General features: G+C 37.9%; 1 protein-coding gene across 1 annotated transcript in view; it reads left to right on the forward strand.

Annotated features, from left to right (window-relative positions):
* UGT8 (UDP glycosyltransferase 8) overlaps positions 1-17,213 on the forward strand; it is an 85,298-nt gene extending 68,085 nt beyond the window's left edge. The window contains exons 3-6 of the mRNA XM_058666961.1: positions 4,485-4,627; positions 6,043-6,119; positions 8,767-8,986; positions 14,647-17,213. Of these exons, the coding sequence (XP_058522944.1) occupies positions 4,485-4,627; positions 6,043-6,119; positions 8,767-8,986; positions 14,647-15,010 (804 nt within the window). The 3' untranslated portion in view covers positions 15,011-17,213. The remainder of the gene's footprint in view (positions 1-4,484; positions 4,628-6,042; positions 6,120-8,766; positions 8,987-14,646) is intronic.
* Positions 17,214-19,151: the final 1,938 nt, after the last annotated feature.

Genomic DNA, 19,151 nt, shown 5'->3' on the forward strand with positions numbered 1-19,151 from the left:
GTTTTTGTTTGTTTGTTTGTTTGTTTGTTTTTGTTTTTTGCATTTGGTTACCATGATAGGAAATTCATGTTTTTGGAAAGGAGTCTGAGTATATAGAAATGAAATCACCTGATGATTATCTTCTGTAAACATATCCAGGTCTTGCTTTCTCCTCTTTTTAATATTTTTCCATCATTATTATTTTGCATTGCCTAAATGAATTGCAAATATCACTTACTGAACAGTCGCTCCAATTCTGCTACATTGCTTCAATATTCTGACACATCTCCCTTACTCACAGATCCTTGCTTTTCGCCTCAGCCCCCGTGAACAGTCATGTGGTGGGAGCACCACATCTCTCATGGCTTGCTACTGTTCTGGACCAGATCAAACATTTCACATACAGTCATTCTAATCAAGGAAATCTGGCAATACTGGAAAAGAAACAAAAAATTCATTTTCTTTTAATCCAGAACTTGAAAAATTTGAAAGATAGGATAGAAATTTAGCATTTTTGAGTGTTTGGAAGTTCGGTACTGACTTTTGCTCCTGACAGTGGTCGTGGCTCTGGCAACTGAATTCTTGTAACCCAAGCTGGAGACCTGTATTGAATCCCTGATTTTGGCCTGGCCGTCCGTTGGAACAATACAGGGAATGAAGTGAACGAGAGAATTTTCTATTTCACACTCTCTCCTCCTTCTTCTCGTTATCACTTTCTCTCTTCAAACAGGTACCACTAAGGTGAAGACTTTACCATATAGTCTGATTATGATAAGTATCATGTGTAGTATTAATTTAATGTGATAAATATAATTCATAATTACATTCTATTTTCCCACAAAAGATTTAACCCTACATGAAGATAATATGATTTATTGTTTTTTTTTTAAGATTTTATTGTTATTGGAAAGCCGGATATACATAGAGGAGGAGAGACAGAGAGGAAGATCTTCTGTCCGATGATTCACTCCCCAAGTGAGCCGCAACGGGCCGGTACGCGCCAATCCGATGCCGGGACCAGGAACCTCTTCCAGGTCTCCCACACGGGTGCAGGGTCCCAATGCATTGGGCTGTCCTCGACTGCTTTCCCAGGCCACAAGCAGGGAGCTGGATGGGAAGTGGAGCTGCCGGGACTAGAACCGGCGCCCATATGGAATCCTGGGGCTTTCAAGGTGAGGACTGTAGCCGCTAGGCCACGCCGCCAGGCCCGATTTATTGTTTTTTATTGGAAAGTGTTTTTTTTTCAAGTTTTCAAATTGGCATAAATTTTATTTTGTAAAATTAATAGAAAAGTACAGGTGGATATCTGTATTGATTACTTAAATTGCATGGGAATAGGATGATTCTAAAACAATACTCTTAGGATAACATAGTGAGGGGAGCTTCTACCCACGTTGCTGGTTTCCTGTTTACTATTTGATTTGTGGTTTCGGTCTGCTAACTTTGTTTACACTTTGAAAACGGGGAGTTGTTTCTTTTAGACTTAGGTTTCTTTCCAGGCCCACGGAGATGGGCAGGGGATTTAGACATGTCCACAGTGTTTGAAGCCAGATGCCTCTGCTGCATTCCTGCCCTGCCACCTAGTGGCGTAATGTGCATACAGCGCTGACCAGCTCAATGCGAAAACCTGAGAGTGACTTCTACAACGTGTATGCCCTGTGAACTGGAATGTTTTTCTCCAAGACGCTCCCATTTAAAAAAAAAAAAAAAAATACATAAACAGGAATTCCACTAGTAAAAATGGAATTGGGTGAGTTAAAAAGAAAAAGAATCCTGGAAAAAGTTACACAAAACACAAGAATAACTTAGTAGAATCCCCAAAAAGGTAATGAGTGACATAGAACATTAGAAATATCACAATATATTATGAAAGGACAGCATGCAGACTTTTTGGCAGTGGCACAAGAGTGCACAATATTCTATGGTGGGACACAATAGAATCTAGACATGGAGAGGGTGTGGCACTCCTTCTCACTGAAGAGAGGAAAAAATATTCAGTAAAGAGTGCTGAGAAGCCTGCTGACCATTTGTTTAAAAAATATAAGGACTGGTGTTGCGCCTAAGGAAATTAAGCTGTTGCTTACCATATTAGTATCCCGTCTTGGAGTATTTGTTCAAGTCCCTGCTACTCTTCTTCCCAGCTAGCATCCTGCTAGTCGTGGACCTGGGAAGGCAGCAGAAGATGTACCAAGTGCCTGAGCCCTTGACATCCATTTGGGAGATACAGTGGAATTTCTGGCTGCTAGTTTCAGTCCGGGTCCCCATTTTCTGTCTGTCTGTCTCTCTATCTTGCTTTCTATCTCTCTGTTGCTGTTTCAACTCAAGCAATTAATCTTGAAAGAAAAACAGAAAAATACAGAAGAATACCAATCTGTACTTTTGCTTTCAAGTAAATTCTAAGTGGATGAAACGGTAGATCATTAGAAATGATAATATAAATTACAAAAGAGTAAAATACGGACTGTTTGACAGATAAAATGGAAAAGGCTTGCTGCATAGGGTTAGAAATGCTGAAGCCACTTAATAAATTATATTTTATCTGGCAAATGACAGAGTGGAAAGAAAATTATAAAACCACAGTACTTGAAAGATAAATACCAAATTCAACTTTTAAAGGTTAAATGACACTATATTGACTTCCTCTCTATAGAGCATTGCAGAGTTTATATGAAAAAAGGTTTTAATTTGTTTCTCTGATGAATCATGTGAGATCAACCAACTTTTCTTTTTACCATTTTCTTTCTTATGAAGAAGCAATTGTTTTCTCAATATTTTTTGTGGGTTATTCCTTTTCTATTTTGTTTCAGTATTAATCATATATAAAAATTATGTCAGTCTAATTGCTGCTCTGTTATTTTTTATAAAATGTCTTTTGAACTCCAGAAGTTTGTTATGTAGTGAAGTCTGTCTTGGTGACTCGTGGAGTCTGTGTCTAGCATAGGAATTCCCCACAATGAAAGTGGGGTGTGTGTGTGTGTGTTTGTCAAGATATATTGTAGTTCAATCTAACTCTTTTACAGTTCTCTGACTTATGACAGTGGATGGATTGAATTGCATTTTCAAATTGCATTTGAGTTGGCAACTGATGGGCTTTTCCCCCTGCTAATGAAAGTTCATGTTAGCACAGCAAGTATGTCTGTGGGCACCCTTCTTCTGATAACATCCAAAACTTTGAGAGCAATGCTTCAGAATTCAGAGCATGTTGATGTTTGCTATTCAGACATGAGTTGTACTGCTCTGTTTACTCAGGCTTGCTTTTCTTTCTTTCTTACAGTATCATGATTCCTAGGTATACATTTGTGTTAGTGTTCAGTATGTATCAATTTTCTTTCTGCTGTGAATGAAATTTTAAGCCTAATTTTCTATATTTGATATTCGTTTCGGAGCAAGAGGCTTCTAAAAATTCAATTATTTATATTGAACACATGTATTATGAAGAGATTTTTGGAAAAAAAACCTTATTAAATCAGCTGCACTTTATAACTGATGGGGCCTTCCGCTCCACAAAATCCTCTATATGGAAGTCCTTGAGGTGATTAGACAGACTTCTCATGAAGTTGCAAGTTCAAATTCTTTGCCTTGAGGTCAGGGAATTTAAAACTCCTCCCGTCTCTGGCTTCTATCAGTATTCTGGCCTCCTGGGTCTTGTTGGCAGAACCCACATGTTCCCAAAATGCGTTTGTCATGCCAGTCCTCTGTGCTTTTGCAATGAAGGTCAACTCGCGGGGAGGGAAATTTCCGGGAGCACACCTGTCTTCCCTGGCCCACATTCCTCCCGTTCAGCACCGTTTCGGGAAACAGCATTTTGGATCTCACCTTGGGGCCTCCCTTTCCCTTCTAAGCTGAGTATTATCGTCTAAAACTACTAAGGAGATTTCCTGAAGGAAAGTTATTTGTTAAAAATATTCTTATTATGAGTAATCATTCTGGCAGGAAAAAATCTAGAAGACTAGCCCTGTGTGTTGTGTCAGGCAGAACACAGAACAAGCAATTGACAATGTTGAAATGGGAAAATCTTGTAAGTCCTTGTGAGGCAAAATTTAGAGAACACTATCAGTCTAATATTTGCCAGATATATTTCAGTGTGTTTCCTGATAATGGCCCCCGAAAATTTCATCTTTAGAGAACCTGATGTTAGATGATAACCTACTTTAAGGAAGCAAGCCCTAGGGATAATTAAGCTGTAAAGTAATGCGTTTGTGGATATACTTATTGTGCAATATCCCTTAGCTACAAATAGGGTTATAATAAAAGGATTATGTGACAAAGTTGTACGTGATGTGATCATCACAACTCATTTTGCCTGAACAAAAGACCTTTGAGGATCTATGAAATATAACTGACATTTCGCTCTGCCCATTAGGAATGCGGAGTGGCCCAGAACCTCTCTGACAGTTATTTAGAGGACCAAAGTTGAAGGATTTTAAAGAAACTGGACTATTGACAGCATTAATTATAAACTCTAGGGATCTTCATGAAATCACCTGCCCTATTTTGATTTGCAGGATCTTCAACAGTGGGTGAATGGTGCTAGTGAACATGGCTTTGTGCTGGTCTCATTTGGAGCGGGTGTCAAATATCTGTCAGAAGACATTGCGAACAAACTTGCGGGAGCCTTGGGGAGACTGCCTCAAAAAGTGCTTTGGAGGTAAGGCAGTAATACAGGTGGCTTCTTTGCTGTGACTTTTCCACATCTCCTTGTTAAGCGCATGGCAAAACACAGCGCTATGGCAACATTTGCAAGATGATACTGACTCTTCATTTTATTTCTTAACGAGTTGAAGTTTAGAAATTAATTCATAAAACTCCATGATTAATGAGAGATCTCTGGCCTGTAGCACAGAAAAGAGGTGATTCAGCATGATTGATTTATTCTAGGTTCAGATGAATTTGTAATCATCTTTCAAATTTTTACTCTCATGTTCTCTTTTGTTATTTATTACTTTAAAAATGTTACAATTTCATGTTTTTCTGTATAGTCCTTTAAACCAGTTTTGAATGACCAAGATAGATGTATAAATAAATAGGTAACATATTTTATATACTTTTTTAAGCTTTTCACTTTGTCTCCTTTAAAATGCACATATATTTTTTTCTTGTCCAAGCAGCAAAGATGTTAAAAAATCAGCAGTTAGCCGTGAGCACTCGTTATGACACATCCAAAGGTTGGTGTGAAGATCCTTTGGGTGGTGCTGACAGCTCTCTGTGTATGACGTTTCCAGCCCTATGTTTAAAGCATCAAGCTGAACCCTTTATTTAGCATGTATTTATGTCGTACCTGCCACGGCTGTTGGGCTCTGTGGAGGTGCTGGTGAGCACTGTCAGCCCCACAGTGCTACACAGTTAGAAGAGTATCTCTCAAGACGTGACAGGTGGGCCATGAGTGATGAGGGTTTTCCCTTTAGAGTGACTCCTGTACTGGTTTTGCTTGCACATGTCATGGCTGAGCTAAGTTGAAACAGGTTTGCGTGATTATTTTACTCTAACTTTTCACAACCTGTCTCTTCAGATTCTAGTCTCCCACCTTCTTGGTTTGGGCTTAAACCAGAAAGCAACCCTTCCACTTTTAAGGACAGTCTGTGTGTGCTCAGTCCAGATTCTTAGTCATTATATTCCTTCATGGCTTACCTTTTGAAGAAAAGCCAGGGTGTAGCCTATTCATGTCTTTTCTTGCACAGAACTCCTATGTGGTGCCCAGCTAAAGAAACACACTTTCTGGTTTCGTTCAATCTTGCACCTGCCCTAAGGCTCCAGTGTTAAGGGAAGACCACTGACTGTCCAGTGGTGCCTGTCCTGGCCCTTTGTTTTAGCTGCTGGGGACTGTGGCAAATGCCTGCTGGTATAGGCTGATTTGTTCCTTTCACTTCTTTGCTTAGAGGAGCTGTCATAATATAGATTTGTATCAAAGCACATTATTTCCTACATGGAAGAAAGCTTTGGTTAAAAAGGATGTTAATGTTTAAAAACACGGGTTGTTGGAAATACGATCATTTAACCAGATAGCCAATACCATGAGCTAAGTTTCGGTATTTTGTAAAGCTTCTTGTCTGGTGTGCATTTCAGATTTTCTGGAACCAAACCAAAGAATCTAGGAAACAACACTAAGCTCATAGAATGGTTACCACAAAATGACCTGCTGGGTAAGTTTGTAACATGAGGATGAGTACTTGACCATTGAAGTTTAATTGTGTGAACTGATTTTTGTGTTTGAGTAGTTCATACCGTATCACTATAGTTTAGGAGAGAGTCATGTTTTATCTGGCATCTCGAGTTGTAAATTTCTTTTTCTTTTTAGATTTATTTATTTTTATTTTTATTGGAAAGGCAGATACTCAGAGAGGAGATATCCAGAGAACGATCCTCCATCTGTTGGACCACTCTGCAAGTGGCTGCAATGGCCAGAGCTGAGCTGACCTCAAACCAGGAGCCAGGAATTTCTTCCGGGCCTCCCACATGAGTGTAAGGTCCTAAGGCTCCGGGCTGACCTTGACTGCCTTCCCAGGCCACAAACGGAGCTGGAAAGGAAGTGGAGCAGCTGGGATAAGAACCGGAGCCCAGATGGGATCCTGGTGTATGCAAGGCTAGGACTTAAACCAGTAGGCCACTGCGCCGGGCCTTCAAGTTGTAAACTTCAACCCAACATTTCATGTCTTAATTGGAAAACAATTTGTAAAATATGTTAGTCAGGATTATAAATTACAGTTGTTAGTTCTGTCACCAATTTTAGTTAAGTTATGTAAATTAGAACTCAAGAAAGCTGTACTTGACTAATCTCAATGGGTAAATGTGATATTGAAACAAGAAACATACAATTTGTATGACAGTTTATTTAAATAGGTGTGTCTCAAAATCTAGGAAAGTTAGAAATAATTTATCTGATACCAAAAAAAGTAGTAGATCAGGAAGATAGCTGATTTGTTTTAGCATTTAGTTATCTGCCTCAGTTTTCTCCTAAATCAGCAGGTGTTGTAGAAGTACAGTGTTTCTTTTGACTTATTTCATGAGATTTTTATCTTCAACTGAAAATTAAAAGTTATTATGCATATCTTTTATGTGTAATTGAATCTAAATAACTTAACCTTTTATTTAGAAATCACGCCTAGTAAATATACAGTTTTAGTCATTGAATGTTTTGAAAGTATAATGTCATAGCTATCAATTAATATAATTTTCATTACAATTATAAAAAGATTATGATTTGAACAGTATTGGCCACTCTTTGCTTTATAATACTAATATAAGGTTCAGGTGACCTTAAATGAGATTAAATTTTTGAAAAGAGGCTTTTAGAATGTGTTTCTTCTTAATTTTTAACTTTTTGAGTGGCTGGGTTACAGGGGTAGAAACAGAAACAAATCTTCCATCCACTAGTTCGCAATTTGTTGTTGCGTCAGGAGGGCCTGGAGCTCCGTCCAGGTCTTCCACGTGAGTGGTAAAGGTCCAGATGCTTGGCCCATCTTTCATTGCTTTCCAAGCCACGTTATCAGGGACCTAGTTTGAAAATGAAACAGCTAGGATTCTAACTGTAGCTCTGATACGTAATGCAAGTGCTGCAGGCAGCAACTTACTCTGCTGCAACACAGTGACAGCCCCTAAATTGTGTTTTCTAGAAACTACATAGATTCCCCCTAAAAATCAGCAAGTTGAATTTTGTGACTATGAAGCAGTCAAGTTAGATGTAATACCCATACACTATGTGTTTAATATATGCATACACATAATACATACATATATTTTATGTATGTATTGTGTGTGTAACCATGTACACAAATCTTCATGTAACTTTCAGTATGAGGAAGTTTAAAACATAGCCTGGAAAATGGACTTTGGGACAGTAAGTGCTGGGAATCCCATGCAGGCTGGGATGGACACACACTTCTTGAACCTGGTATATGTATTTAAAAGATGTTTGTTTCTACCAGTTGTAATTCCTGTTTGGCCAATAACACATTTTGTAGATACACCTTTTGTTATCCTCACACATCACACCAAAAATTTCCCATCCTTTTATAAGACATAGGCTGTTTATTAGGAAGGCAAAATTGGATTTTGTAATGCCTCATTGATTTTGACAGACTATTTCTTTTATTTCCATTATAACCAACGTTGACATGATAGCCCATCTCTCATGACTGATTTTCATAAGTGCATCTTTGTTTGTATCCTTCAAATAAATTAAAACTGTGAAACACAGGTGCAGACATACTTAAATGTTGCAAAATCATGACTACTACACAATGTTTGTCTAGATAAACACATATACTCTTCGTGGACTTTTAGAATCCTGCACTATGTTTATACATAATTTTTTTACAAAGACTGTTTTATTTTAATATTGGCAAATGTCTGAATAACCAAAAAATAGGTGTCAAGTTTTAGTAGAATATGGGGGTATCTTGCTCTTGTTTGACATTTTTGCTTTCCTTGGCTTCCTACTTGTTATTGGCCATTTAAGTGTGTGACAGTACTCAGGTGATGTGATTGAGAGAAAGTTACAATATTCTCTTTAAAGCTGCACATTTCAGCAACGTAAAATGCTTTTGATTGACACAAGCTGATAATTACATGTATAACAGTTAAATAGGTGCAGAGCAAGAAATAGCAAAACTATACTTTAAAATCATATATGTATGTAATGTGTTTTATTGTAGGGTGGACTTTTAAGAAATTTATCGAAAATTATAATATATTTTATTGTATATGTTATTATAAACTATGATTGTATTAAATAATTTCTATTCTGAAATAATAGTATTATAAATTGTTTCCTTTTTCATCCTTCTTTAGGGCATTCAAATATTAAAGCCTTCCTGAGCCATGGTGGGTTGAACAGTATTTTTGAAACTATGTACCATGGTGTGCCTGTGGTAGGAATCCCACTTTTCGGAGATCATTATGATACGATGACCCGTGTCCAGGCAAAAGGCATGGGGATATTGCTGGAGTGGAAGACAGTTACCGAAGGAGAGCTATATGAAGCCTTGGTGAAAGTTATCAATAATCCCAGGTAAGGCTTCACTTAATATCAAATGCCTTTAGTTACATGTACATCATCCATAAATATAGATTCCAAAACATGCTGTCAATAGCTAGTACTATAAGCAAATTATTAGTAGGCAAGCTGTGGGAATATCCTTGGAGTTCCTGTGATAATACATTGTCCATGAATGGTTTAATTTGGAAAATAAAAACCATAGTGATTTCACCCTCATTCTGATTACCCTGAGGAAACAGCTATTAAGATTTACCACACTGAGGACAGAGGATATGTAACGGGAAAAAGTATTAGGTCAAACTGTGTGTGTTTTTAAAGAAAGATTCATTTATTTTTTATTTGAAACTGACTGGTACTGTTTCAAAACAAACCAGCAGCTTTCCCCATTTTAGTCAGAGTGTTTATCAGCTATTTCCTTTTTTTTTTTTTAAGATTTTTAAAGTTTGTTGTGTAAGATTTATTTTGATTGGAGAGGCAGATTTACAGAGAAGGATACAAAGAAAGAATCTCCTTCCAATGGGTCACTTCCCAAGTGGCCGCAACGGCCAGAGCTGAGCCAATTAAAAGCCAGGAGCTTCTCCTGGGTTTCCTACGTGGGTGCAGGGTCCCAAGGCCTTGGACCATCCTCCCACTGGTTTCCCAGAACAGAAGCAGGGAGCTGGATGGGAAGTGGAGCATCTGGACACAAACTGGCACCTGGATGGAATCCCATTGCGTTCAAGGACGAGGACTTAGCCACTGCTCCTTTGCCCCAGGCCCCTTCAGCCATTTCAATAACATGAAGTATTTGAAAACAGTAAGCGAAAAGATCTCATCTAAAATGATGCTGCTGGATTGGGCTCAGTTGACTCTGCTCTCTCTGTGTCTGTGTGGTCTTTGCAGAGGTCTTCATGCTCGGCGCCCATGGAGGGCCTTTGCCCTTTGTTTTTTCTTTCAGATTTTTTTTTTTTGATTGTTGTTGTTGTTGGAAAGGCAGATTTTGAGAAACAGAGAGAAAGATTTTCCATCTTCAGATTACTTCCCAAATGGCAGCAACAGCCAGAGCTTAGTTGATCAGGAGTCAGGAGCCCCTTCCTGGTCTCCAAAAACAGGTGTGGGATCCCAACGCTTAGGGCCATACTGCATCTGTTTCCCAAGCCATAAGCAAGGAGCTGGATGGGAACTGGATCAGCTGGGACATGAACTGGTGGTCATATGGGATGCTGGTGCTTGCAGGTGGAGTTAGCTGGTTGAGCCAGTGCGCTGGCCCTGGAACTCCATATCCTGATGATGGTTGCGGCACATGAAGCAAAACATCCATAGCAAGCACACAGACACACACACACACACACACATACCACACAGCTCAAGCAGTACAGTTTATTGGTCAGTTGTAGTTGCAGAATTACTAAAATCAAGTCGGTCAGAAGAAAAGAGCAAAAGAAGTAGGGTTCTGGGCCCAGCGCAGTAGCCTAGCAGCCAAAGTCCTCACCTTGCATGCACCCCGATCCCATATGGGTGCCAGTTCTAATCCCAGCAGCCCCACTTCCCATCCAGCTCCATGCCTGAGGCCTGGGAAGGCAATCAAGGACAACTCAAAGCCTTTGGACCCTGCACCCGTGTCAGAAACCCAGAAGAGGCTCTTGGCTCCTTGGCTTCGATTGGCTCAGATCCGGCTGATGTAGCTGCCTGGGGAGTGAATCAACAGACTGGAGATCTTCTTCTCTGTCTTTCTCTGTGTCTATCTGACTTTCCAATAAAAATAAAAAAGATCTTTAAAAAATAAAAAAAGTAAGGTTCTTCACAGGAAATTAGTGCAACTAGCTGTTAATTATGAATCAGATTGAATCAGAGAGAATGAGTTATAAACAGGTCACAACGCTACCCAATTGCAGCAATAGAATCTTGATGCAAATATAAATTTCAGATTAAAAAATTGTGTATTGAATACATTTGTATGATTTCAAAAAGTATGAATATTAAATGCTGACTCAATTGAATATAATCATTAGCTATTTAATGGAAAGAAGTATTAGCCAAAAATTACAATGTTTTCCAAATGTTCTTTGCTAAAATTATATAAGCTGAGGTAATTATCTTTTTTGTTTCATCTATATGATAGTATTCCACATTAAATATAGATTAAATGCAGTAACTATTGAAAAGGCTAGTTTACTCTGCCAGGATTGTGTCAAGATATTCTAGTTTAAACTAGGTAAGTCACATTCTGAAGTATTTTTTAAATTATTTTGCTTTTGACAAATGAAACTATTCCACATCTTAACCTTTATTAATCCTTTGTACTTATTTAATGTAAGCTTTTTGATTTTCTTATGTGGAACGATTTTTTGGAGTCTAGAGATTTTTAACTTTAAATAATGTAACAGGCCCGGCGCAGTAGCCTAGTGGCTAAAGTCTTTGCCTTGCAAGCGCTGGGATCTCATATGGACGTCGGTTCTAATCCTGGCAGCCCCACTTCCCATTCAGCTCCCTGCTTGTGGCCTGGGAAAGCAGTCAAGGACAGCCCAAAGCCTTGGGACCCTGTACCCGCCTGGGAGACCTGAAAGAGGCTCCTGGCTCCTGACTTTGAATTGGATCAGCTCCGGCCATTGCGACCATTTGGAGAATGAATCAATGGATGAAAGATCTTTCTGTCTCTCCTCCTCTTTGTATGTCTGATATTCCAGTACTACTACTACTACTACTACTACTACTAATATTAAAAACCAGAATGAATCAAAAAAATTAATAAACAAACAGAATGTAAGGAGGAAGAGAGTTGACCCCTATTAAATAGCTCATGTCCAACCTGTGGCCACCTTTTAACAGAAGACATCCTTCGTGTCAAATGTAGTGTGCAAGTGCTGTCAGCCTCTCACAAAGTAGTTGTTTTCATTAAAAGATACTTTTCTAATAGAATCTTTGGAGAGATGCTGAGTGGCATAAGTGATCCTGTTAATAACATTGTTCACTTTTTAAATTCACACTGCAACCTTCCTATTAGTGAAGAGAGTTTTTGAATTGAAAGAAAACTTTGCTGAAAGCGCAGTGTCACTAATTTCAAGGCTAGTTCCAGCACAGAAAATAATTCCTCGTCTAAAATCGACCTTTGACAGCCCCAATATCCCTTCCCAACTGACCCATGAACTTCTGAAGAGAAAAGTGGCACAAAATCAGATTTGTCAGGAAGCAGCCAGCTTTCAGGGTCTGCTCCTGGTTAGTAGTGAGTGTCTAAGTGAGAATCTGGATTCTTTTCAGCTCGGTTAAGGCAGATGCTCCAGGTCTTCCTTCGGGGTCAGGGGTTTGCATATGTACATTTCCAAAAATATACACATACAAGAGTTCTATAAAAAGTGTGAAAATTGAATTGAAAACTTAGCTTAGTGCAACATTTCCTGAAATCCAAATATGTGTAGGTTAGTTAAAAACTCATGAATCTGCATATTTTGAAAAAAAATGTTGCAAGGGTTTAGAAATTGTTTTTCCAATAAGTTAAAGTTGTTCTTTAGTTCCAGTTTCCATTAACTTAAAAAAACAAAACACTAGATTTATTTTTAAAAGAATTAGAGAGAGGGAAGGAAAGAAAGAGGAGAAAGAGAGAGAATTATCTTCTATCTCTTAGTTCACTCCCCAGAAGACTACAGTAGCCAGTTCTGGGCTGCTCAAAGCCAGGAGCCAGCAACTTCAGCTGGGTCTCCCACATGGGTGATAAGGGCACAGGCACTTAGCCATCTTCCACTGCTTTTCACCGGCACATTAACAGGGAAATGGATTGGAAGTGGAGCAGCCAGGGCACAAACCAGAGCCCATATGGAACACCGATGTTGCAGGCTGAGGCTTTACCCACTATACCACAATATCTGTCCATATTTATGAAATTCTTAAAATCTCCATCATAGACAAAAGTAGTATAGTTACACATTGAAATTATAAGTGATTTACTCTTTTCAAAAGTATTATTTTTGTTGGAAAATCAGAATTAAAGAGAGAAAAATAAATGAGACTGAGAAATCTTCCATCTGCTGGTTCACTTCCCATATGGCCTTGATGGCCAGAGCTGAGTTGACCCAAAGCCAGGAGCCACTAGCTTCTTCTGAGTCTCCCACGTAGGTGCAGGGGCCAAGGACCTATGCCATCCTCTGCTGCTTTCCCTGCTCTTAGGCTGGGAGGTGCATCAGAAGTGGAGCAGCCGGGATTTGAACAGGAGCCCATACGGGATGTTGCTGCTGCAGGCGGAGGTTTAACGTACTATGGCATAGTATCAGCCCTAAGCGATTTACTTTTATTCTCAAGGGCTTTCCTGACAAATAAGAGGAACATATAGAAGTTTCATACAAAGCTATCATTTATTTAACAGTGTGCAAAGTGTTTCCTCGCAGGAGGATACTCACAGATATCATCTGTTTAACTCCTCGTTAGACAGAGGATGGTAGCCTCAGGGACACTAAAGTACCTGAAGTCCAAGATTTCTGTTTATTTTTAAACACTTCTTTTGTCTCTTTCTTCAAATAGATTATTGGAGTTTATTGTAAAAAACACCCATGTTCTACTTTGGAATTTTAAAGATGCCCTTTTCTTGATAAGAATTTTCACAAACTCTGGAGTAATAGAAGTTACTAACTTTGCTTTTCGACACCAATTAGAAATAATTATAAATTACAGATCAAGGTGAACATGATCTCTCACTACTTGTTTTTCCACTTTACACAATTGGTTTTATTGTGTGTCAGTAATCTTGTCATAGAACATAGATGAGGGACGAAATGTGCCCATGAAAAATTACATTATTCCATATTATGTTGTTCTCATGAAAGAAATGTGTAAGGAAAAGCCTTGATTTGATCTTTCCCTCAGACCAAAACCCCTGCTATTCACACTTTGCAAACTTGCTTTCATTTATTCAGGTTTAATGTTTAGGGCTAGAGATAAACTCATACATGTGGAGGTGGCTTTTTCATTAGTAACTGTAATCTCCTGCTTTACACTCCAACTGCGTTCTAGATCCCTCCATTCCATCCCAATCTGTCACGAGTGTCTTTCCAGCATGTCTTGGATTCTGTCTCTGTGTCGTGTTAACTGGCTATGTCATACAAGTCACTCATGTTGGAAACATTGCAGTTACATCTGCGTATGATGTCACACATGGCTTCTTGGGTTGGAGCATTTCTCAAGCCCTATTTGGATGTGTAGTAAATATTTTCATGCCATCACTTAATACTACTTTCAATTAAAAGAAAATTCAGTGTCACAGCTAAAACAAAAATGTAGAACAAAATTTTAAAATTTTACATTTTCCCCCCTCCATCCTCTTTTTTTTAAACAATTAACTGAATAAACCCTGCTTCTTGTTTGATACCACTTGATGAATAGTATTTAAAAGCTTATGAAGAGAAGGACTATGCGTGTAGCAGTGAGGAAAGTGTGGAATTTGGAGCCTTAAGTTTGAATCTCAATTTCAACTTTGTAATCATAGCCAGATTCTCGAATCTCTTGGATTTTTTTTTCTTACCAGTATAAAATGGTTTTTGTTGGCTTACCATAAGATTATGCTTTTCAAGCTCTTAACATGATGTAGGTGCTTGGTAAAGGATTATTGCTTTAATTTTGCCAATTTTAAAATTGAGAGATACATCGATAGAGAGCCTTGTGAATAGAGAACCTTGACCACTCTGTGTTTTTCCCTTACCACATAGGTACCGTCAGAGGGCCCAGAAGCTTTCAGAAATTCACAAGGACCAGCCTGGCCACCCTGTCAATCGCACTGTCTACTGGATAGGTTACATTCTCCGCCACAACGGAGCCCACCACCTGCGTGCCGCAGTCCATCACATCTCGTTCTTCCAGTATTTTTTACTAGATGTTGCTCTTGTGCTTTTGCTTGCGGGTGCTTTATTTTACTTCCTCTTGTCCCGGGTGACAAAGTTTATCTACAGAAAAATCAAAAGCCTGTGTTCTAGAAATAAGCATAGTGCAGTTAATGGACATTACCACAACGGGATCCTCAATGGCAAGTATAAAAGAAATGGCCATATTAAACATGAAAAGAAGGTGAAATGAGCCAACACGGCCAGCGTAATAGAAACAAATTGGTTCAGTCGTTGAATCTTTACTGCTATAATTTAGTCTAACAGCTACTAAAAGGGAAACATCAGTAAAAACAATTCTAACAGTCCCTTGTCAGATCTTACTAATGAAATTCTGTGGAATGAGGAAGGCTGTAAGAAGCACAAACCTAAAATGCAAAAAAAAAAAAAAAAAAGTGTTTGCTTCAAACACTGATGCAGTGAGTTTGGGCACTGAACCTCTTAGAAGCCTTAATTATTTAAATCAGTTAAGCGACCATGTCAGACCTTAGTTTTAATTCTTGTTATGTGTGTGTCCCAGATAAGGAATGGTTTCCGTCCTCTTAGTAAGATTTGAGTGTGGGTGCGCATGCGTGCATACTGATTATGAGTTTTGGCTGCTCACTGTTATTTGTTGAGGGTAAACCACATTCAAAAGTGAAGTAAACAAGCAGGTTCCACATGGTTCTCTTCTGGCCTTCCATGTGTGTGAATCCAGAACACAACCGTGCAAAAATGCTTTCCCCTAGAAACTGAATACAGACAAAGAAACTGAAAAGCTTGATGGTGTGGGCTTTTGCTGTTCTTGTATTCCTTGTTTGTTTTCCTTTGCTCGCAGACTGTGAATGCCTCTGCAAGGAAAACATGTAATGAAGCAAATGTATCATTATCTGTCACATTTTACTTTTGGTCTCCTCCCAATAATTTTCCTGTCAAAAAAATTCAGTTTTTTTATATGTCATTGTAACGGGAACCGTAATGTTAATTGAGTCATGAAGACAAAGCAAAAAGGCTGTGACTTTCATTCAGAATACTAAAAATTACTGTCTGTAATGACATTTTTAAACAGGATCAGTGTTTGAATGTTTATGTAACCGATGGTTTTTCTATACTGTAACTTTAGAATGTTCAGGTTACGTTTCCAGAGTTTGAACTTTAAAATCTCATCTCATGCCGATTGTTGTCTGGGCCACACAATCTATACTACATAGGTGCCAACACTATTTTTACATGTGATGTTTGCAGTTCCGCATTTTGGTACCTGCTGTTGTCTGAAGAGGCTTGAGATTTTGCTAGCAAATCAGACTTTACAGTGATACAAAGACAGGACTTGTAAGTTGTACCATTTGTTTGTTAGAAGGAGTTCCTCCTTCTGTCTTCACCCTTTTACCCCCGCCCACTTCAGCAGCCTTTTCCAGGAATTGTGGCTGACATGGAACAGTGGCAGTATTCAGGTGGGAGCAGGGATGCAACTAATAGGCATCATAAATCAGGACCTCCCTGCTGAACCATTCACTTGTTGGCAACTATGGTTTTATTCCATGTCATTCTGTTTACTTAGCATTTGCACTACACATGTTGAGTGTATGCTTTATTTATTTGTAGTTTGAAAACCCATGTCTGACAGCTGAGAGTAGAAAAATACATTTACCAGAGATCATTCACAAATATGGAAGAGTTTTGAAAATTCTAGAATGCTGTAAATCCTTGTCATACACTATGACATACAACTTCAATACACTCCCACCAGGAGCCACTCTCTTGTACTTAGAAATAATGTCACAAGTAGTTTCCTAATGTATAATGCAGACAAATGTACTGCTCTCTGAATACTTGAAGAAATGGTGTTATACATATAAGTCTGTTAGTTATATCTTTTCACAATCTTATCACAATGTTGACATTAAAAGAGGAAAAAAGGCAATGAATGGTGGGATAGTAACAGGGCTTAGAGTGTATGAATGAGTTGATTAAATTTTTTAGAATTTGACGAATTTGAAAGTAGACACTGATTGTATTATCGAGAGCGAGGTTATCTCCACTGTGATAAAACTTAATAAACGTGATTTAAAATAGAGAAATGTTGTTGGAATAAAGTTTTTATTCAGATTTTTTGGCAATATTATTTAAATATATATACATATATACATTATAAACATGTTTCTAAGATGTCCCAACTTTCATATGTGTAAATAAGTATGAAAACAATGTATTAAATGTGAGAATGTTTTTTATTATCATTAAACAAAATAATTTACCTTATAAGTACATCAACAAGGATCTTAAAATTCTGTCCCAGAATTAAGAATGCGAAGTACAGGTACTTACGATTGCTGTTGTGTTTTTTTTCCAGTAAGCATGTTGGTAGCCAGTTTTCATAAATGGAATGGTTTGCAATTTTCCACACTTTGGCTAGATTCTCTAATAAAGTAACATTTTCAAGAAGGTATTTATTCATTTGTTTTTCAGAAAGAATCTCTGCAATTATTTACACATTTCTATAGTTGGTTTCAACATGTCCAATGAAAATAAGTGCATTTTCTCTCTAGATTCATAACTTCTACTATTGTTCACATTCTCCTAGAGACAGGATTTGTATATCAGATTACAAAGAGCTTGTGGTTGGATAAAGCAGTGTTTTAAGGTGGAAGCTTAGCAAAGATCTGTAGCTATTGTATTTTCAAAACCCAGCCAGTAACCCAAACCCAAATTCTACTAAAATTCAATGATTCCAGAATAAATGCTTTGAGAATATAAGATTCAAATAGATTGAAAACAGTAAAGGAAATGTGTTTGATGGAAAATATAGTTCAATTTTCATTCTTCTCTGTAATTGCACCAATTTATACCTGTCAAATCACATCTGAGAATGCTTATTACAGTTTATATAATTGAAAATAACTTGAAATAGAAGATATTCCAATCTTACATGATAATGCTTGAGAAGTGTGTAAGCACATCTCCAAACTATAAATTAAAGAATTTCTTATCCTGCTTCTGAGATGGTAAAAATTTTAGATGGTATCTAAAGCCATAAATAACACTCAAAGAAGCTGTTGATTGTTTTCAAAGAAAGCTTTTTTCCTAGCAAATCCTAGTTAGCAGCACATTAGTAGAAGCCACACAATTAAAAACTATCCATATTTTATTTTATTGTTTTTCTACAAATCCTGACAAATTTAACAGCTCCTCTATCACTTGCATGTTAAATTGCTAGGTTGGGAGGGTTAAAGGGAGAGGGATGGCATGAGTGCCAACACTGAGTCTTTATAAGAAACAAACCAAAAGGTTCATTGTCATCACATCACTCATACTTTTGGAAAAGCCACAAAAGCCACACATGAGTGAAAAGGGAATTAAGCTGTAATATAGCATGTAAGATGCCTGATAATTTACCTACTGTTCTAAAACCAGTGTTTTTTTTTAGTAGAGTAATATATAGCTAAACTGAAACTGAAAAATCAGAACTCAATGTAAAATCGCTATTCAGACAAATAGAATACTGTCTGTATACTCAGAGCAGCCTGAGCACCAGTAATAATCGCATTTGTTACAATATGTCATGCATTACACTACATTTTCTTTTGTCAACCAAGGAAACCTGAATTTCTTCATTGAATTTAAAGAATTAAAAGTATCTATTCCCATCTTTCTATCTATAATTGAACTTTTGCAAGACTACTATTTTGTGCAGTAAGTGTTCATTTCCTGTTAGAGCAGAACTGATTTGGACTTTTAGACTAGACTTCCACATAAGTAAAAAATAACCAACTGACCCCTTTTACGGGTGGGCATTGTAGGATGTTGGGTTAGACTGCCTCTTGGAATGCAACTCATATTGGAATGTCTGGGATTCAGTTCTGCCTCCACCTCTTCTTCCTATTTAACTTTCTGGTTTTGGGCAGCAGATGAAAACCCAGGCATTAATTGGGGTTCTTGCCCCCCAGAAGGAAAATCGAGATAGAGTTTGTAGTTCCTGGCTATAGTCCTTCTCAGCTTTGGCTGTTGCAGGAAATTAGTATAAGCCAGCTTATTGCTCTGTCTTCCAAATGAAAACATCAAAAGGTAAGAGTTGTAAAGCTGTGATCCTTCACTCAAATAGATTTTTAAATTAAAGGATCTGTTGTGTTACTTAGCAGAACACACTACATTTAAGTATTGAAATTTGAAAGGATGGATTTGTTGTGTGCATGCTAATTTGCTTTCTGTCATGTAACTTAGGCCCAAAGTCTATATATTTCTCACTGGGTAGCAAATGGAAGATTTTAGGATGCAAGTACATTAAGTAAATAGTATGTAATATTAAATTTTAAGCTAGGAGCAATGTGTAATGTTACTTCCATGGGTGTACTATG

This window comes from Ochotona princeps, chromosome 7 (assembly GCF_030435755.1).
Source record: "Ochotona princeps isolate mOchPri1 chromosome 7, mOchPri1.hap1, whole genome shotgun sequence".
Lineage (NCBI taxonomy): Eukaryota > Metazoa > Chordata > Mammalia > Lagomorpha > Ochotonidae > Ochotona > Ochotona princeps.